Below are 21,801 nucleotides of genomic sequence, written 5' to 3'. Positions count from 1 at the left end.
CCCCCGTAATGCAGTTTTTAATGACAGCACCGATACACTATAATTAGGAGTATGGTTTAAAAATTCTTATGTGTGGTTTTAGGAACCATTCTGGGTCTCCGCGTTTCAAGTTGCCTGCTGCTTTCTGGACTCTGTCATCTTGCACAAGTTATATTTTTGTAATACTTTTTCTGTATAATGCTCTTATGATCTCATGTGCCTGGCCAGGCTAATGCCATGAGGGACCAGCACTTTTAGCAGGACTGGGTCCTTCTCCTTTTATAGTGAATGGAAGAATGATGTTTAAACATCTTTAAAGGTGTTATATACTTGGGGGAGTTGTTTTGTGGAGGTGTGTCGGCTTTGTATGTGGTTAACGAAGCGTCATTTTCAGATTTCAGTGTTTGTTGGTTGAAGGCAAGTGGCCTTGCAGGTTCTCAGTCGGCTCTGCTTTCGTGTCACTAGGTGGAGATGTAACATTGTTTAGTGGTGTCGCCAGAGCAGAGTGAGTCTTGATTTCTCGTCTCTTTACAAGACTACTTTGCACATATTTGATGAGGTTTCTTCTACTCTAAGGAAAAACTTGTAAGTTTAGTATAATTCTAAATTTTCCTTTTCTTTTATTAGAGTTTAAAATCAATCCTACTTTAATGTCTGTTTTCACACTGATCAACTCTGTTTTAAAAAATATTTTTTTCCTCTTAATAACATGTCCTTTGTCTACCCCTCGTTGTTTCATCTTGTCATAGTTATTCTAATGTCTCTGTCTGTGATTCTTTACAGTGGTTTAATTTTAAAAGTCTAATAAAATAATCGGAATTTTTACTCTGAGGTCAAATATGATGTAAAATTTTAATTTGGCAGCAATATGAGGTAAATGAACCAAAACTTCCAGTCTGAACATACCTGAATCTTATCTTTATATTATTTTAGGTTGACAGTGTCAAATTTGAACATTTAAATTCTGTAGGGGTTACTCCCCCCCGCCTTTTTTCCATTCCTCTTGAATCTTAAGTGTCTACCGTATGCACAATATTGCTGTAGGGGATTTAAAAAAACTACAAGCCTGTCTCCAAAGAGCTGGTGTCCAGTTGAGAACATTGCAAACACACCTAGGAAGCATTTTAAGGTAATCTGAATATCTGATCTTCAGAAACTCTGAAGGTGGAACTTAAAAAAAAAATCTCACTTTGGAGACAATTCTGGCCATTCCTCAAATGTTTAAACATTGTGATACCTTATGATCAAGCAGTTTTCCTCTCCTAGGTATATATCCAAGGGAAATGAAAACATATGTTCACCAAAAAAATTTGGACATGAATGTTCATAGCAGCATTATTCATAATAGCCACAAAGTGGAAACAATCCAAATGTCCCTCACCAGGTGAATGGATAAACAAAATGTGTGTGTGTGTGTGTGTGTGCAGTGTAATACTATTCAGCTGTAAGGAGGAATGAAGCGCTGACCCACGTTGTGACGCGGATGACCCTTGAAGACATTCTGCTAAGTGAAAGAAGCCAGACACAGAAGGCCACGTATCGTGTGATTCCACTTACGTAAAATGTCCAGAATAGCAAATCTAGAGAGACACAGTAGACCCGTGGTTGCCGAGGGCTGGGTGGGGGGAAACGATGGCCAGCGGTCACGGAGTCTCTTTCCCTGGTGACGACGGTGTGAGGTTGATGGTGGTGATAGATGCACGGCTGTGCACCGGCGCTAAGAACCACTGAATTGTGTGTACACTTTAAACGGGTGACTTGTATGGTATATGAGAATTCGATCTCAGTAAGGCTGGTTTAAAAATAAGTTATCAAGAGGTTTAACATTTATCCAAGGAAGGAATATGTATTGGCCATCTAATAGGTATATACTAAGTTCTATACGAGTTACAAATCCAGTGTGAGGCACAAGCCCTGAGCCCAGATTGCTTACAGTTCAAGAGAAAAGGCACCGGTGCAGTCTATAACAATGGACTTTGCTTTCTGAATGTTTCCCGTCTTTTGGGTTGTAACTGCCTGAATTCTCTTCCAGCTATTTCTTTAATAGCCCTGATCTTCTTACCCTATGTCTTTTTTTCCTTTCAAAAGCAAACTGTTGCTCCTCAGACTTTGATAAATATTAGGCCGAATCTATTACCTTTAGCTAACTTAAAGAACATTATTTAAGCTATGGTAGTGTCCCTAATAACTTAGAGTGTGTGGCTCGTGGAAACCCATTCATTCAGCAAATACTTACTGATATTTCATTACAAATAATTGGCTAATCTTAAATCTTTTGGCATTATTATTTTTAAAAAGTATTTTAAAATTCTTTTTATTTCAGTTGATGAACCAACACTGCTATGTTACCATTTTTTAAAAGATTTATTTATTTATTTTAAAGAGAGAGCACATGTGGGAGAGGCAGAGGGAGAGGGAGAGAGAATCTGAAGCAGACTCCCTGCTGAGTGCAGAGTTCGACTCAGGGCTCGATCTCACAACCCTGAGATCACGACCTGAGCTGAAACCAAGAGTTGGCCACTTAACCAACTATGCTACCCAGGCACCCCAACATTGATATATTATTATTAACTAAAGTCTCTAGATTATATTAAGGCTCACTCTTTGTGTTGTGTAGTTCTCCTGGCTTTAACAAGCGCATAAGGACATGTATCTACCATTGTAGTATCCTACAGAGTAGTTTCACTGCCCTAAAAATGCCCCGTGCCCTACCTATTCATCCCTGCCCCTCCTACCTCCCCTTGAACCCCTGGAAACCACTGATCGTTTTATTGTCTCTATGGTTTTGCCTTTTCTAGAATGTCATATGGTTTTTAATTAAAATTTTTTTTTATTATTGAAGTATAGTTGACATACTATGTTACTTTCAGGTGTACAACATAGTAATTCAACAGTTCTAGTCATTACTCAGTGTTCACCATAATAAGTGTAGTCACCATTCTGTCACCATGCAAATCATACCCACAAAAAAATACCACCTCACAGCAGTCAGAATGGCTAGTATCAGAATGACAAGAAATAACAAGTGTTGGTGCAGATGTGGAGAAACTCTTTGGGGGAGTGTATTTGGTCCAGCTACTATGGAAAATAGTATGGAGGGTTCTCAAGAAACTAAAAATAGAAGTACCATATGATCCAATAATTCCACTTCTGAGTATTTACCCAAGGAAAACAAAGACACTGATTCAAAGATATATGCACCCCACATTTATTGCAGCATTATTTACAATAGTCACAATATGGAAGCAACCCAAGTGTCCATCGATAGATGAATGGATAAAGGAGCGGTATATACATACAGTGGAATATTACTCAGCCATAAAAAAAGAATGAAGTCTTGCCATTCACGGCAACATGGATGGTCCTAGAGGGTATTATGCTAAGTGAGATAAGTCAGACAGAGAAAGACAAATACCGTATGATTTCACTTACATATGAAATCTAAAAAACAAAACAAACAGACTCATAAACACAGGGAACAAACTGGTGGTTGCCAGAGGGGCTAGTGGGGGAGGGGTGAAATTGGTGAAGGGGATTAAGAGATAGAACTTTCCAGTTAAAAAATAATTAAGTCACAGAGATGTACAGCATAGGGAATATAGACAGTAATATTGTAACAACAAATACCTTTTGCTGCAATTTAGTCAGGTTGCATGGTGTTCAAAAAGTACAGTCTTGACTTTATAGATTTTCATGGAAAATGCCTTTTAGGAATATTTAAAAGCTAAACAAATGTACGCTTAGTATAGAACTGGCCATATTGTCATTAGTGCAGTATTTTGATATCATTGTGGTCATTAAAACTTTACAGGAGGAGAAATTTTGGTTCAGTCATAATAATTCGATTATAGCCAAAAAAAGACTAGCTTTTAAAAAGCAATAATTAATTCTGAATCCATCAGGTTCGTAACTGTCCTGTTTTTATTTTATCTATCTGTCTGCTTGTGTCTAAAGCTAAACTTTTTTTTAAAGTCTTCTTTTATTTTTATTTTTTTTATTTTTTAAGATTTTATTTATTTATTTATTTGACAGAGAGAGAGAGACAGCCAGCGAGAGAGGGAACACAAGCAGGGGGAGTGGGAGAGGAAGAAGCAGGCTTCCAGCAGAGGAGCCTGACGTGGGGCTCGATCCCAGAACGGCGGGATCACGCCCTGAGCCAAAGGCAGACGCTTAACCACTGCGCCACCCAGGCGCCCCTAAACTTTTTTATTTCTTTGCAGATGCCTATGAAACTGCCAAGATGCTGTGTGAGCAGTATTACCTGGTAGCTCCGGAGCTGGAAGTTGAAGAATTCAATGGTAAAGAAAACATCGTTTTAACCTTACGTACAAGGAAGTTGACTAAAAATCTGATGATGCCTGAGCTGTATTTCATTGAGATCCCTCCAAATATGCTGCTTTTTCATTTTTCATTTCTTTTTAAAGCCTTTCTATCTCTTTGGTCACCTAGGTATATTGTTGTAAGGAGTTTTTGTACAGGAGGATGTAATCTATTTGAACTCAGAGATCTTGGAACAGAAGTCATCAAGGTAGAAAGTGCACAAACATATGAGTAGGCAGGTCTCAAAATAAATGCCAAGCAGTTAGTAAACATATGGAAACGTGTTTAACTAGACTCATCAGAGAAGTACAAACAAGAATGGAGAAGTGCCATTTTTGTCTTTCAAAATGGCAGTGATTATTATGTTGTAATGCTTTGAATTGGTGCCCAGAAAAATACTCTCTTGACAACACTCACACATTTCTGGTATAAGTTTAAATTAGTACAGCCTTTCTCAAAAAATGCTGGCAATGTCCTTTCTCTTGGCCCAGTAAATTAAAATTCAGTAATGGTCATATTCTTTGGTCTGGTAAATTAAACTTCAGAAAATTTATTATGAGAAAATAAAGGTGTACACAGATGTATGGTTTTCTAAAACAGAAAAATTAGAAAACAACCCAAGTTTTCCACAATAGAAGATTATTTAAATAAATTGTGGTACGTCCATAAGATAGAATACTAAGCAGCCATTCAAAATAATGCTTTAAAAGAGTATTGAATGTATGGAAACAGGTGAGTTTTTAAAATACAGGCTATAGAAGTTTGTAGTGGTGCAAGTTCAATGGAAAATATTTTGAAGGATTGATAGCACCAAAATACAAACAGCTTTCTGGGTTATGGGGTTATAGCTGATTGTTATCTTAGTCATATAATTCTATATTTATTTGCATGTTACCTTTATTTATTTGTAAGTTACAAGAGTAACATGCTCGTTGGGAAAATACAAACAATACAGAATGTAGAGTAAGAAGTGAAAGTCCCCTCACTCTCTCGGGACCGTACAGAGCTTTGTTTTTTTATGTAAATGGGGTTGAAACTATACATGTTTTATAACTGGTGTTCTTCACTTCTCCTTGAAGATCTTTGCATGTATTTATGTCATTTAGAGATTATTCACGGTGTAGATTGCCATTATTTAGTCATTTGACATTGAGCAGACTTTTAGAATTTCTAATTTTCCCATGTTCTTTATAATGAACAGTGAAGGGTGTGTCTATGTCTGGAGGGTGGGAACATTTTGAACACGTGGAAGCATTTCTGTAGGTAGGGTCCCTAGAAGTGGAATGACTGAATCTTACATAGGGTGTGGGCTTTTACAATTAAAGATAAATCAAATTCCCTCTCAAAAATATGCCAAAAATGTATTTTGCTTATAATGAGATCAACATGTGAAAAGACGTTAGACCGTTGTTGTAGGACAGTCGCCCCTACATTCTACTGGAAGGTATGGAATCAAAGCTGCTTTCCAAGTCTGTTGGGTTCTCTGAGAAGAGTTGTGCCCGTATTTTGGATCAGTACACTGCCTGGACTTTGCTGGAGTGGTCCTGAGTCGCAGCGTCTCGGTATTCTCTCTTCACACCAGCTAGGCGAGGCCTGACTTCACCATGCACATTTCTCTTTGTCCAACACGGAACTTAAATTCGCAGGTATTACCAGTCGCTCTTTTGAATGAATGGCAGCCTGACTCACTCTAAAGGCCACAGCAGCTAGCCTGCTCCTGCTGATTCCCAGGAGCCAGCTGTGTCACACATTTCTTCTCAGTGAAGCCGCCACACCGGGCAGCGGACCTCCCCAGGAGAGGAGATGAACGACTATTTTTGGCACTGTCTCATGCATGATTTTTGAAGTCCCTCTACCCATCGCTAAGTTAAATGAGTGCTGCGGGTTATAGGCAGCCTCTAGTTTCCTGTTGCTTTGGGTAATGTGTTTATGATTTCTCTTTTATGATTTCTGAATGTCAAAGCTCTTTGTGGACATGGCTAAGGGCTGTGCTTCAGCTCTAACAAGTTCCGAGGTAGAGATGCAGTTCAGGGGTTGGTCTTGAACACCTTAAGTAGATGCCACTTTGTAGAGAGTGGATGTTTGCCACAGCATGTCGCCTATCTCCGTTTTCCTGGAAGAAAATCCATCAGATCTAGATTCCTACGGATTCATTTTCAGAGCCCGTGTGAACTAGCTACGCTGCTTCTTTCACATTGCTTTCATTACCCGACGGGTGCCTTGAACAGTAGTGAGTAATAGTGCTGCCCTCTGCTCTGCACTTGAGAACAATGATACTGCCACTAACCCGAAAAAACCTGCGTGGCTTCCTGAGACTCATTCCATTCTTTTGACATATCATCTTTCGTTCTGAATCTTTGGGTTTTTCTTCTTTCACATTGTAGACCCCTGAGAAAGTAGGGAATAGGACTATGGAGAACATACGTGAGTATTTAACAGTCATCACTAGAATTCTGGATATTGGGAGCCAGCTAGAATAAACTTTATTATCCATTTGATAACGCTTCACAGGAGCATTAAAAATAACAGATGTTTGTTTATCTTCTATCAGGTTTCAGATTTTTCCGACTTGCCCTCGGTGGCAACCCACATTGGTTTCTCCAGAGAAAAGCATCCATTTTGTCACACTTGTTCTCGTTTTAGCTCTCTGATTCTCCTGAGAAATCACTTGCCAGAACATGAAGCAAAGAAACCTCTTTTCTTACCTGTTTTGGATCCTTGCGGTGAGGCAGCATGGCTCAGAGGAACGATGTGAGCTTTGTAGCTAGCCAGGCGGTGGGAGGGCACACAAGGAACAACTTCCTTGTCTCTAGACACTCTAGATCACCTAGTGTGGTGATAAAAGGATACTGTTTCTAGGGCCTTAAATACAGCTCCAGACACGAAATAGGTATTTTTAAAAGGATGGCTACTGGAAGTCAGGGTTGGCTTGGGAAGGATAAGACTTACTATGATTACTACGTGGATTTCTTCACCACTTCTAGATTAGTCTTTCCTGTCAAGAGGTTCGTTCATGCCTTTGGGTTTGGTGGGCAACATGACAACTTCAAGTCATGGGTGGCTCAGTCAGTTAAGCATCTGCCTTCAGCCCAGGTCATCATTCTGGCGTCCTGGGATCAAGCGCTGCAAAAGGCTCCCTGCTCAGTGGAGAGCCTGCTTCTCCTTCTCCCTCTGCCTGCCGCTCCCCTTGGTCATGCACGCTCTCTCTCTCTCTGTCAAATGAATAAATAAAATCTTTAAAAAAAATTTTAAAAAGACAACTTCAAGTCATACTATATATACTTTGTTAGAAGAGGTTCATGGTGATGCTGGGGTGGCTCAGTCGGTTAAGTGGCTGACACTGGATTTTGGCTCAGGTCATGATCTCAGGGTCGTGGGATCAAGCCCTGTGTCCAGCTCTGTGCTCAGTGAGGAGTCTGCTTGTCTCTCTCCCTCTGCTCTTGCCCCTGCTTGCATTCTCTTGCTCCTTCTCTCACTCTCTCTCTCTCTCAAATAAATAAAATATTTTTTTAAAAAGAGGGTTCACAGAAAGGTGTGTATCTACCCTGGGATCTTTGATTTCTAGTTTCCCTATATTGGATACTTTTGTCGGTATTTTCAGTCAAGGAGTTCTGTACAACAGTTGAAAAGCCATTGCTGGTAGCCCTGTTAACACCATAAAGTTTATTTTTTAGTAATGATACTAGCCAGCATTTATTGACTACTTACATTGTGGTGGGCCCTTTGCAAACTAGTTTATCACTATTATCCCACTTAATCCTTGTATTAACCCAGTGAGATATGTACTGTGCCCATTTCAGGTATGGAACACTGAGGCCCAGATGTTCTAAATACCTATTACTGTGTCTATTAAATGCCAGAATCAGGACTTAATCCCAGTATGATTTTGAATCATGCTGTGTACTGTTTCTAATAGCCTTATCCATTGACTTTGGGGCTTGATTAATCACCTCTAAGTGCCCAGCTACCTTTTCTCTTAAATGCATTTCTTTTCTGCTTAGCCTCTAGTTTTTTCATTCTTACAGGAGAATTATCTGAAAATGAAATTCTTTGTATCCCATGTGGAGTTCTGTTGGTATTTATTAAGTGTTGTTTCAATTAATGGTTTTTAGAGCAATGACTCTATAACATATAGACTCAATTATTTCTTGAGTCTTGAGCACGAAAAACCTGGGCCATTTTTTTCATTTACTTTTAAAAATGTACCCTTAGATGGAAAATTCATATTGCACTTGTGTTCTATTTTAGAAAGTTAATAAATATCTATTAAGGGTCCACTACATAAAAGCCATTGGACCCAGGATTAGGTTAAGAGTCATGGACAAAAGCATTGGGCTCGGTTTTAAAAGGAAAGAAAGATATCTAACCTATAATGTTCCCAAAGAAAATAAAAGTACAAGTAATTGAGCAAGCCTACAGATGATTCCTAGAGAATGTTGGTTCAACTGAAAAGAAAAAAAATATCAAAGATTAGATTTGGAAGAAGATTTGGAGTGAAGAGGTTGAATTCAGAAGGCTGTTTATATAATTTATCATGCCTTTTGGTACAAGATAGCCTGGGTGTTCAGCTTGTTCCTGGGGATCCATTAAAATGACAATAAAGGAGTACAAACAAACACAGCGAAGAAACCAAGAGCAGTCATCAGTGGACCACGGGTCCCACCTCCTGCCAGAGGGTAGACCGATGGAAGTCTGCTCATTACAGATGGAGCAGAAGAAGCCACAAAGGAGAGGCTACAGCAAAGACGGAGGGACCCCGGGAGCAGAGCCAGTAGGTGCAAAGTACTGGAAAGGGAAGCCAAAGGGTGTACGGGTCAGTTGAAAGCTGGTCTAAGGGAGAGCACAGAGGGGTGATGGGGAGCACTGGGCTCAGGCTGTCCTCTGCATACAGTCAGTCACAAGCATTTTTCCTGGGTAGAAATTAAAATCAGAGTACTTTCTTCAAGAATAACCTTGGAAAAAGTGGGGCTGTTCACGTACCTGTTGTTAGCCCAAAGTAAAAGCCCTCTTCTTTGAGAATTTGGGGCACCCTCTGGTCAGAAGCCAGCTTACTGTCTGCATATCCTAAAGTCACTTGAGAAGTCTTGACCACATATGCAGGGCTCCAAGTCAGCCTTCTCGTTTAGTTGAGGGCTCCAGGGGGACTGGCTCCCTCAAATGATTCATCCAGTTCCTCATTCTTCAACAAGAATATTACTACCAAGGTGTATTAGACCTCAGGTGACACCCAGCAGCGTGAGGAAAACCTGGCTAGCATTAAACTTACCAGCTGCACTGTCATGGCCAGGAGACTACCCCCCCCCCCTTTCTAAATTCTGAGAGAAAATGATTTTGAATGCAGAATTTTGTACGAAGCCAAACCTTCAAGGGAGTCAGAGGTGTAAGGATTGAGAAATGTATTTCCCAAGGGCACCTTTCTGAGGTAGGCTATTTAACTGACTTGATGGCATATATAATATGGGCATAAGAAATAGTGAAGAACATACTAGAACTTCAATCAAAAACAGTTTGAGGGTGATAGCTATGCGGCATGTTTGGAAGGCCATCAATTATAATTTGAAAAATTTTGAAGAATGAAATGGATACCACGCACTCGAATAGGAAGCTGGAAGATCTTAGTGATATGGTAAGGAAAGCATGTTTCCTTATAGGAAGGGTGGTTAGAAGCTCCAGGAAACAAACAAAACTGTGTAAGAAGGACACAGTCTAAATAGTCAGTAACCTAAAAAAGGGTAGCATGATTTTGGAGGAGTTGGTGGAGGATTAAGAGAATCCATTTCACCTTAAAGCTGAGAACATTCTTCTTCATGTGACCCATGAAACATGTCACTGGAATCGCAGGGAAGGAATGTTGTTCAACTACACTGTCACGGCCACTCCGCAGTGATCCATATTTACCTAGTTATGATGTTCCCAACACTGTCAATTTTCAGCTTTTTTTAAAAAAAGACTTTATTTATTTGAGAGAGAGAGCATGAGTTGGGGGGGAGGGGCGGAGGGACAAGCAGATTGCCCACTGAATGCAGAGTCCGATGTGGGGCTCCATCCCAGGACCTGAGATCAGGACCTGAGCCGAAGGCAGATGCTTCACTGACTGAGCCACCCGGGTGCCCCTCAATTTTCAGCTTTTAAAAAAAGAACCTAGAGACAAATGACAGAAGAGTTCATTAGCATTACAGACCAGAATGGAAATATTATCAACCAAAAGACTAAAGCAGAAATAGTAGCAAGTGGCTACCTCTGGGTGCAGACTGGGGGATGAGATGGGAAATGGTAGAATGACTTTTACTTTTCTTCTTTTTTTAAAAATTTCTTTATTTATTTTACTGAATAATTTCAAAAGTAACTGATCATCAAGGAGTTCAGGATTCAGAGTCAGAAGCTCTTGGTTCAGTTGTCCAATTTCAGACCTCTTCTGTTTCAGTAGGCAAGTCACGTAGCCTTTGCACAGCCGTGTCCTCGCCCATAATAATGCCACCTTCCCTGTGAGCCACACTGTAGTGTCATGAAGAGTCACTTGGATAATGCATGCGTAAGCTTTTCATCAACTGCTAAGAACCTAACAAATGTTTGCTGTACTTTATATCCCTGTTACTTACTTTATTAGAGGAAGTAGTTAGGTTGAAATTATAACGTGGGTGACTATGTCTATGTTCTACTTGGAATGTTCACGTAGTTTTAGTCTTTTAAGTGATTTTGGGTCATGAGGAGGAAGGACCAAATTTTCCACCATCTATTCTGTAGCCCACGCTGTTCTTGGTGCTTGACATGGATTCAGTGTTTCTCGTATTTTCCTCCAGAGATCCCCGATGCAAGGAGGAAAGACTATGGGTCTTTGGAGGGGGGGTTGTGTGTGGGGGTTGTCTGCTAGCTACTAGTAGGAAAGTTATGTGAACCTTAAATTCTACTCTATAATATGTCTTGTTTGTTGAAATTGAACAGACGTTGACATTGCTCCTTAGTCTAGTCTGCCAAGAAGATGCACCCCTTTTCCTCTGTGGCTTCACATTCCTCATGATGACCACCTGGGTCATCACTGGGGCTGGTATCCCCGAATTTGAAAAACACTGAACTTTATTTAGATGACTTATATAATGCTCAGAATATTATGACATACGTGGTAATATTCCAAGTTTGCTCAACTAAGGTTCAGAGAGATTGAGTAACGTGCCCAAGGTCACATGACTGGTAAGTGAAGGAGCCAGATTTCTCCCCAGGTTTGTTGGACTTCCAAGCATATGCTTCTGCTCAGCCCTGCCTTTAGAGGTGGAAACCTAAATTAGCCTTTCATGTAGAGTTCTTTTTTATGTACTTGGAAAATAGAATGCCAGCAGCATTCTTGACTTTCTTATAGTTTTGGCCCTTATTCATTGATGGTTTTTGTGTCTGTTTTCAGCCAAAGCTCCAGACAAACCTATTCAGGTAGTTTATGTGCCCTCACACCTGTTTCACATGCTATTTGAGTTGTTCAAGGTAAGTGGAATTTAAAAACACGGAAAGAAGTCTTCATTTTAAATTACTTTGATTCAGGGCATAATGGATTCATTAGATTAGCATAAGAAAAAGGTTTTGCATAACCATTTTAAAAATTCTATTTCTGATACCCTGTGGGTTTTATAATTTGTACACTGTGGGATGAAAAATTGCTGTGTATGGTATAGTTTTCATGAATATTAGTACATATTGATTTTGAAGCTTAATTGTACTTTAGTGATTTTATGTAAAAATCCATACTGTTTTTTCTTCAGTTATGAGATTAGAGATGCTTTTTAGTTTCCAAACCTGGCAAAGGCTTTATTGATAGTAGCCAGATCAAAATAAATACATGTTTTTGCATATTTATGTTTCTGAACAGTAAGCACGTTAGTGCATCGGCAGTTGTTTTAGTACTGAGAGATCCCGTAACCCCTTTACGTATTCGAGTCCATTCAGAAGATCTGATGGGAGCAGAGGGGAACATAGGGAGGGGCTGGACCAAAAAGAGGACCCCTCCCCAAAAAAGAACAAAACCTCTTTAGACTCTCTACAGCTTAGCTGTTGCTTTTGTCAATCAGTAGCTCATGGCATTTATAAGAGCAGTATTATAGGCACAAGGTGTTTAAGCTAAAATTTCATTTCTTCCGATGTGTAAAATGCTAAATTGAACACCTGAAAAATCAGTTATGCTGATTTGCTTCCCAAAATTATAATGTTACTGAGGTAACACTTTAAGGTTGAGATGGGCATTCAATTGTGAACTTTCTCTTCAACAGCTGTGGCTTTTTCAGAATTTCTTTTTAACTGACATTGCTTCTACGTTTTTTTTTGTTTTTTCAGCCAAATGATTAATTTTTGTGGGAAGCATGAATAGTCTCAGGTTTTCCACCTTCTTTAGAGGAAAGGTGCTCTGTAAATGCAGATGGATAAGTAGGATTTAAAGTGCATCAATGAGCCTCTGCAGCCTCGTTACATGTGATAAAAACATTTCTCTTGGTTAAGAGTTGAATAACTTAAATACCCTAAGGCAAAAACAAAAAGAGAAAAGAAAGAAAAAAATACTTAGTATGATAGATGGAAATAAAACTAGATGAAATCAAAATAAAGCATCGGGCAATTTTTCCTTGATCCAAACACACATTTAGCTAAGTTCTTTAGAGAAAAAAAAAAAGGTGTATAAATCCAGCTAATACTTGCTCCACAAAAGCATTATTGTGTAATAAGTAATCCTGTGCTAGTTTCTTTTTTTAAATTGTGGTTTGTGAGTCAGCGGTATGCTACAAAAAAAGCCTTATTATTTCAGAACTCAATGAGAGCGACAGTTGAACTCTATGAAGACAAAAAAGAAGCCTACCCGTCTGTTAAAACCCTTGTTACTCTGGGTAAAGAAGACTTGTCCATTAAGGTAACTACTTTATTTGCACATATATTTTATCAGTTAATTTAATAGTACCCAGACCCTGAGGAATCCGAGGGAAGAGAAGAAAATGGACCATGGATGTCTTATTTGTATGTACCACGTCGGATCTTGAGCTTATTACCCTATTTAAGCTTATCAGAACCCCATTTTTCAGGGAGCTGAGCAAGACCTGGGCCCAAGGATCTGTTAGATCCTAGTGCCCTTCCTTGCCTCCTTTGTTTTAGGTTGTTCACAGTGGAACCATATTTCCCTGGGGGTTCAAAGCCCTTGTACATTTTAGAGTTTCCTGGTATGTACTTTAATGAACTTCTTGCCTCGGACTAAGTATAGATTGACTTTTTAAAAAAGCCATTTTGTACATTACAGATAAGTGACCTAGGTGGTGGTGTCCCACTTCGAAAAATAGACCGTCTTTTTAACTACATGTATTCAACTGCTCCTAGACCTAGCCTGGAGCCTACAAGAGCTGCCCCTCTGGTAAGCATCCTAAAGTGCTGCTTAAGGAAAGACCATTAACACAAGGAGGGACTCCAACAGAGCGGCCTTTCTCCCTGGCTTCTTACCCTAGCCTCTTTGAATTTGAATGTTTCCTGCATGATTTGGAGGAAGGGGGACTTTATCCCACTGCTACTTTCTTTGTGAATCCTTTGGACTTAGGTTTCTTTAATTTTGTCTAAGAAACACTCAGAGCTGAGCACCTCACTTCCTAATGTAGAGAAAAAGCACTTCCCTTTGGTTGAGACTGCTGTGAGAGCACCATTTCCCACCTGGCGCTACCCTCGGAGCGGGTGGAAGGTTAATAGCCCACTAGCAAGGGAGCCCTGGAGCGCTTATGGCCGCTGCGCGTGGTCCTGGGCACTTGGGCACCGCGTACTGTGGAGACCCAAATCACCCGGGGCCTTTGAATTTCCCCCACCACATCTGTTTATATAATTAGAATGTTAAATTATGAACACATTAAATTTTGTATAGTAAACAGCGTAAGCAGGAAACATAGGTGCTCTGTTAGGCAGTGAGGAAAGCCTCAGGTTACCATGGCAGCATTTAGACCCTGCTAGGGCCACACTTTGTTCCCCTGCTGAGTGTTTCTAATTGACAAACAACAGTTGAACCCTTTGTCATTAAACACAGCAACATATCTATCAGTCTGCAAAATGGTTGAGGGTACAAATTAAGTTTCATTTTCAAGTTCTACCTGACTGATAAACATGTGAGGTTATATTTTATTTGTGTGAATAAAATCCAAGACTTTGCATCATTTATTTGAGACAGAGTTTGTTAACTAGCATGTTGAAAACGGAGAGGAAGTAATTTTTATAGGAGTCAAGAAAATTCTTGGAAGATCAATTTTGAAAGGCATTGCCTTTCAATGCTCTGGTACCTACTTAAGTAAGTGTTAAAAGAAAAAAAAAAACACACTACAAGCGAATCTGGAGACTTCCCCAGTTGTTTAAAAGGAATATGGATCCTCTCTTCCAGGTCTGAAGAGAGCAGCTTGAGGACAGCTGTTCTGTCATCTTTTTTTTTTTAATGAAACTGAATTGACGTAAGAGACCTTAAAATATTATGTATCCAACCTCCCATTTTATAGATGAGAAAATAAGGAGGCTAGTGCCTTTGCCCAAGGTCATTGCACTCATTAGGGCACAGCTGGCACTGATCGCATCAGCGTTCTTTCCCGTGTCACATACGGCCTCTCCTTTTGAAGAAAGACTTCCACTAGCATCTGTCCCAGTTATCAACTGTATATGTCCCCAACTCCTGTCGGGTCCTTTGACACCCTAGGAAAACTTGGGTGAACCTCATCCAATCCGAGTTAGAGACCCCTCTTCTGGGTTCTCACGGCTTACCTGGCTTCTCACACCCAACGATGGCGTTGGGCTCAGGCGTTCTTGGCTGTTTCCTCATATGAGGGCAAGCTCTGGGTCTTGCTGGAGTGTAGGAGGCAGATTTCCTTGGCCTCTTTCTGGACTGTTCTAGTTTCTTTGCTGTGGTGACCACATTCATCATCATGGGTGCCTTGTCCTCACCACCGGCCATATTCTTTCAGTACTAAAGCCCTGGAATGACAGTGTGCTCGGTCATACCCAACCCTTTGGGTTAGGCCCTGCCCTAAGGAAGGAATCCAGGAAAGATGCTGGCAGATGGTAGAAATCCATGTAACCTGGTAAAATTGCTGCTCTGTAGTAGCCATAATAGCAGCTTCCGTTTATTTACTCTTACGAGGTCTTAGGCACTGTGTCAAGACTTGACACTTGTTATATTATTTAATCCTCAGAGCAGCTCTGAGGGAGGCTTTTTATTACATTTTCACATGACAAAACAGTCTCAGAGGGGTTGAATAAACTGCTCAGAGTGGATTTCTACTTAGGTCTCTCTGAGCCTAAAGCCTGGGCAGCCTCTGCTCTATGAGCGCGTTACCCCATTGCTTCCCTCGTTAACCTTGTCAGTGGATTTCATCAGAGGGGCCAAAGCTTGCGGCACTGAACCTACCCCTCCACTCCAGACTTAACTGAGATTAGTCTCAGTTGTTCTTATTGTTCTTGTCAATATCTGAGACCTTCGCTTTTTTCCACAACCTGTTACATTCAGGGTTCTATGACATGAGGATACAGGAGGGTACTGGAATTGTTTTCTCATCTCTCAACATATGTGATCTACCAATAATCAAAATATTTCAGCATTCCCAGAATCTTAGGAAGTAGACTCTCAGGAAATTTTCTTTTCAGCGCATTAGCCTGGGTACTGGGAGATTTGAACTCTTGTGCTACTCAATTTAATTTTCATTTCAGAGAGCAAGAAAATCTGATAATGGAATTTTGGGATGATGTGGTTTAGTTTTGTTACCAGTTCAAATTCCACTTGATTTGGAATTTGCTTTAAAAATGCCAACAGTTTGCTTTAAAATGCTAAAAAAGCATTAGTCAAAACCTGGAGTATTTCTAATATTTTCCAAACATAAGAGAAGTGTTTTTGCAGGGTGAAAATAGATTGTTTGCCATAAATGAACATATACATCATTGTAAAGGTTGGATCAATAGTTTATTTGCTTTAAACCTGAATTAAGAATTCCTTTTGGGGGGGGCGCCTGGGTGGCACAGCGGTTAAGCGTCTGCCTTCGGCTCAGGGCGTGATCCCGGCGTTATGGGATCGAGCCCCGCATCAGGCTCCTCCGCTCTGAGCCTGCTTCTTCCTCTCCCACTCCCCCTGCTTGTGTTCCCTCTCTCGCTGGCTGTCTCTATCTCTGTCAAATAAATAAATAAAATCTTTAAAAAAAAAAAAAAAGAATTCCTTTTGGGGGCGCCTGGGTGGCACAGCGGTTGGGCGTCTGCCTTCGGCTCAGGGCGTGATCCCGGTGTTATGGGATCGAGCCCCACATCAGGCTCCTCCGCTATGAGCCTGCTTCTTCCTCTCCCACTCCCCCTGCTTGTGTTCCCTCTCTCGCTGGCTGTCTCTATCTCTGTCAAATAAATAAATAAAATCTTTAAAAAAAAAAAAAAGAATTCCTTTTGATCGGGACCCCTGGGTGGCTCAGGCAGTTGGGCATCCAACTCTTGATTTTGGCTCAGGTCATGATCTCAGGGTCCTGGGATCAGGCCCTACGTTGGGCTCCCCACTCAGGGAAATCTGCTGAAGGATTGTCTCTCCCCCTCTCCTGCTCGTGCTCTCTCTTGCTCTCGCTCTCTAAATAAATAAATTTTTAAAAGAGAATTTCTTTTACTCTTCTGAGTAGTCCTCATACCAAGTATTTAGCATTTGTGCATGTCTCACTGTATTAATTTTCTTTTCTCGATAGGCTGGATTTGGTTATGGCTTGCCAATTTCTCGTCTGTATGCTAGATATTTCCAAGGAGATCTAAAACTCTATTCCATGGAAGGAGTCGGTACTGACGCTGTCATTTATTTAAAGGTACTACACTTTAATTAGTTATATGAAGGCATCTTTGCTTTTGAAAGCTTTAAGTGCTAATAACTAATGGAGAATAGCACTACATCATCTCTTACATTCATTTCAGATTTACTTCAGTTTTATGGGAAAACCAGGGTATGTCCTGCCCTTGATTTTATGCTCAGATATAGCAAAATATGAAACATGGAGATGTAAAAACTAAAATACTGATTTTTAAAGCCATGATTCTTACTTGTGATTTTAAATTGCGTAAGCATTGAAAGGACTAATCTAAGGGGAGACAGATTTTTCATAAACTGAAGCGTTTTAGTCTTTTACTTTAAAACTCACTGGCTTTCCCAGAGTTCCAAGAATTCAGTAATCGTAATGTGGTGATATAAAAGGCTGATCTAATAACAAAGCTTCCATAACACAGGTTTTCTCATGCATTGCTGGCATCAGACTTTTACTTATTTCTAAACTCTGGAATATTTGGAGGATTTTTTTGAATAGGCAATATAGGCACGTAGTAAAAAATTGAGAAGCTACAAAAGGGAAAACTCAAGTCTTTCCCACCACTGTCTCTAAGTCACCCGCTTCTCTTTCCCAGAGGTTACCATGGTACCAGGTTCTCATGGAGCCTACTGGAGTTGATTCTGCATTGATAAACATATGGGGGGAAATAATTTTTTCCCACATAATGATTATTTCAGCATTTTGCTTTTTTTTTTTTTTTTTTAGCTTTCCTGTATAGCTTGGAGATCTTTCTATACCCATTCATACAGAGCTGGTCATTCTTTTTAACAGCTGTGTAATGTGTTACGTGTTGTATGTAATGTGGTACACCATTATTTATCCCGTTATTTGGAGCGTTCATCTTAGATGCCAATGCATCTGAATGATATGATATTTGATATCACCTTATGGGCTTATGTTTATAAACTTAGTATGTATGAAACTTTATTTCTGTATGGGCCCTCTGAGAGAGCAACTGGCCGGTGAATAGTGCTTGGCCTAAGACCATATAGTCAAGATGATGGAGTATCTCAAAGCAGTATTAACTGAATTAAAATGCTTTTTCTTCTGGTTACTTTATGTACTTTAGTACTGGTTTTGAATGAGTGAATGTTTTTATTCCTTTAAGAGAACTTTAATTTCATCCTGGCCAATCTAAGTAAACTATGAAAATGTAATATTAATATAATTCTAAAAATATGCATTAAGGTTTCTAATGTTTTAAATAGTAAAATTGGGCTTAGTATCTCATCTGAGAAAAATGACACTGTGGACCTTCGGTGTATATTTTTGTCTGCCTCATAGGCACTTTCAAGTGAATCATTTGAGAGACTTCCGGTTTTTAATAAGTCTGCATGGCGTCATTACAAGACCACACCTGAAGCTGATGACTGGAGCAATCCCAGCAGAGAACCTCGGGATGCCTCAAAATACAAGGCGAAACAGTAATTTCCCACTTTGCTTTCTATTATCAAGTATCTGATTTTTCCCTAGAATGTACCAGCCAGATGATACCTTTAGCCAAATCTTCTTTGTGGTTTTTTTCACTGGAAGAGCAAAATGATCTCTAAAGAAAGGTTGGAGCAGCTTTTTCACTCCAGACAGGAAGGACAGCAAGAACTGGGTAGTCAGAGTAGCCCTTCCCCTAGAGGTGCTGATGTTCTAGGAGTCCTTATACTGTGAAGGTATTGAGAGCAGTGAGCAAGGTTTATCCTGCGGTAGATTTGATTTTGAAAGTAAGTTTTGCAATTTGTCATCACTTATAGAGATTGACAGGAGAATGTTTAGAGAAAGTCTGTGGGCAGGTTGAATCTGAAAAAAATGAAGAAGTTAAAATTGTCAGTCAAGATAAACAAGATGTGATTTATCCATACAACAGAAAAGGACACATACTCTATGATTCCACTTAAGTGAGGTACGTAGCAAAGTCAAATTCATAGGGACAGAAGGTGGAATGGTTGCCAAGGGCAGGGGGAATGAGGAGTTCGTGTTTAATGGGTACAGAGTTTCTGTTGGGAAGATGAAATTCTGGAGGGGGATGGTGGCGGTGGTTGCACAACACTGTGAATGTACTTAAGCCACTGAACTGTGCACATAAAAACAGCCATTTCTTACCATGTTACCAGATAACAAATGTTATGTCTCGTTTACCACAATAAATAAATGAAGAAAGAAAAAAGAAACCTAATCACAGAACAACAGCTTTTACTACTTTATGGTAATAAGGGCAACAATCCAATCTTTGGTTTCCAATTATTTTCCCTTCTGACTACTATTAGGCTCCGGCTCTACTAGCAACAATAACGGCTCTATTTATTTAAAATAACATTTTATTAACAGAACAGTACTATATGTGCATTGTAAAAAATTAGAAAATGTAAGTAAGCAAAAAAAGGAAAGAGAAACCACCATATTCCCACAACCCAGAGATTACTACTCTTACGACTTTGTGTATGTTCTTCCAGATACTTTGCTATTTGTATGTGTACGTATTTTCCCCCAAATGAGATCTAATTATTTATACTGTTTTACAACCTGGTTTTATTTCATTTAACCATTTTCACCTTTCCACGTCAGTAAATTTTCATCTTGAAAATGTCCCTGAATTGCCCAAACCCGGATCAGTTCCTAGATTGTATAACAAATTTGAGTAGATTTCAAGTTGCTTTTAATCTAGAACAATTTTTTTGTTGGTGCCGAGAGACCATCCTAGTTGTCTTGCAAAAGTATCCCACCTTGATTTATTTGGTTTCTTCTTTGACATGTCATTTAGCTTTTTCCCCATTCTCTGTATTTCCTATAAACTGTAAGTTCATCTCAAGATTCAAGGGAGCATTTCTCATAAGCACTGTTTCAGAATTACACTGTGAGACGCATGATATCTGACTGACCCACCATTAGTGATGTTAAGATTGGCCATGTTTCATGTTTCAGGATTGACTGACTGATCCCTCCATGGTATAGTTGTTTTTCCCTTCTGAACTAGAAAATAATCTGGGAGCGCCTGAGTGGCTGAGTCGGTTAAGCGGCGAACTCTTGATTTTGGCTCAGGTCATGATCTCAGTGCCCTGAGATTGAACCCCATGGCCGGCTTCCTGCTCAATGGGGAGTCCGCTTGAAGATTCACCCTCTCCCTCTGCCCCTCCCCCTGCTCATACATGTATGCTCTCCCTCTCTCTTTCTCAAACAAATAATTAAATCTTTTTTTTTTTTAAAAAAAGAAAGTAATGTGTGTAGCACTATTTCAGCTCTGTGCAACCATCACCTAACGATTTTTTTTTTAAAGATTTTATTTATTTATTCGACAGAGATAGAGACAGCCAGCGAGAGAGGGAACACAAGTAGGGGGAGTGGGAGAGGAAGAAGCAGGCTCACAGCAGAGGAGCCTGATGTGGGGCTCGATCCCATATCGCCGGGATCACGCCCTGAGCCGACGGCAGACGCTTAACCGCTGTGCAACCCAGGCGCCCCCACCTAACGATTTTTAACACCAGTCTGTAATTATGGCCTGAATCAATAATTTTATTAATGTTTCTAAGATGACTTATTTTTTTAAGATGAGTTATTTTTAATATCATTCCTTTGACAATTATTAGCTGACATTCTCCTGTAAAGTTCTTCCTCATCAATGCAGGCCATTTAGATACCTTTTTATTTTTAGATTTTATTTATTTATTTTAGAGAGGGTTAGAGAGTGGAAGAGGGGGGAGGAGCAGAGGGAGAGAGAGAATCCCAGGCAGACTCTGCGCTACGTGGGGAGCCGACATAGGGCTCAATCTGAGATTGATTGAGAGCCATAATCTCAACCTGAGATTATGACCTGAGCCAAAATCAAGAGTTGGATGCTTAACTGACTGAGCCACCCAGGTGCTCCCATTTAGGTATTTTTTGAAGTACAGTTCCTCCTGACAAGACAGGATAAGAATTTAAATCTTCTCTTTAATTACCAATTTTCAAGGTAGGAAGTTGAGGTAAAATCCACCTTAAATTAACAAATGCATTTCTGGCTTTCTCTTTTTCGAGCATTATTATGGATAGTGTAGACTTTCCTTCAGTATGTTTCAATTAGAACTTAACACACACACACACACACACACACACACACGTATATAAAGTGCACAAGTCTTAAGTTTATAGCCTGACACATTTTTACATCTATATTTCTAGCACCTGGAAAGGGCCCTCCTTTCTGATAAGACTCTTCCCCCTTTATCATCCCCACCATGTAGACATTATTCTGACTCTGTCACCCATTCTTATAAGTGACTCTATCACTTCTTAAACTTAAAAGGAACGTGTAGTATGTACTCGTTTTGTGTCTGGATTTCTGTGAGGTTCATCGATGTTATCGTGTGTAGCAGCCATCTTTTTGATGATTAAATTGGCACACCTTTGGCCATTGGTAACTATTTCGAGTCATATCCTCAGTGTTCCTTTGCTAAAACCCCACTGATCTTTGAGAGCTTTTTCTGGCCCAAGATGATATCGCAGTCACATCTTATACCTTCCCTGCCTCCATCCTAGAAGCAGCCATTTCCCTCAAGGAGTCCTATTTGCCTCTAACAGGTATTAGAGACCCTAATCTGGAAGTTGGGGATGTACATTATACCTTATATAGTCCCCTTTTCTGGACAGAACTATACAATACCCATTTTTAAATCATAAGTTCAGGGGCGCCTGGGTGGCTCAGCCGTTAAGCGTC

General features: G+C 40.0%; 1 protein-coding gene across 2 annotated transcripts in view; it reads left to right on the top strand.

Moving 5' to 3' along the window:
- The window catches only part of PDK3 (pyruvate dehydrogenase kinase 3), a 75,226-nt gene that overhangs the window by 40,991 nt on the left and 12,434 nt on the right, over nucleotides 1-21,801 (top strand). Inside the window, exons 6-11 of one of the 2 annotated variants that reach the window (XM_045787117.2) lie at nucleotides 4,200-4,277; nucleotides 11,696-11,772; nucleotides 13,079-13,180; nucleotides 13,562-13,672; nucleotides 16,992-17,105; nucleotides 18,405-18,544. In XM_045787117.2, the coding sequence (XP_045643073.1) occupies nucleotides 4,200-4,277; nucleotides 11,696-11,772; nucleotides 13,079-13,180; nucleotides 13,562-13,672; nucleotides 16,992-17,105; nucleotides 18,405-18,544 (622 nt within the window). The remainder of the gene's footprint in view (nucleotides 1-4,199; nucleotides 4,278-11,695; nucleotides 11,773-13,078; nucleotides 13,181-13,561; nucleotides 13,673-16,991; nucleotides 17,106-18,404; nucleotides 18,545-21,801) is intronic. The other variant, XM_045787118.2, reaches the window with a different exon arrangement.

This window comes from Ursus americanus, chromosome X (assembly GCF_024610735.1).
Source record: "Ursus americanus isolate L20-20 chromosome X, mUrsAme1.1.p, whole genome shotgun sequence".
NCBI lineage: Eukaryota > Metazoa > Chordata > Mammalia > Carnivora > Ursidae > Ursus > Ursus americanus.
Note: the sequence above shows the minus strand (reverse complement) of the source record. Positions and strands in the feature narration are given on the sequence as shown.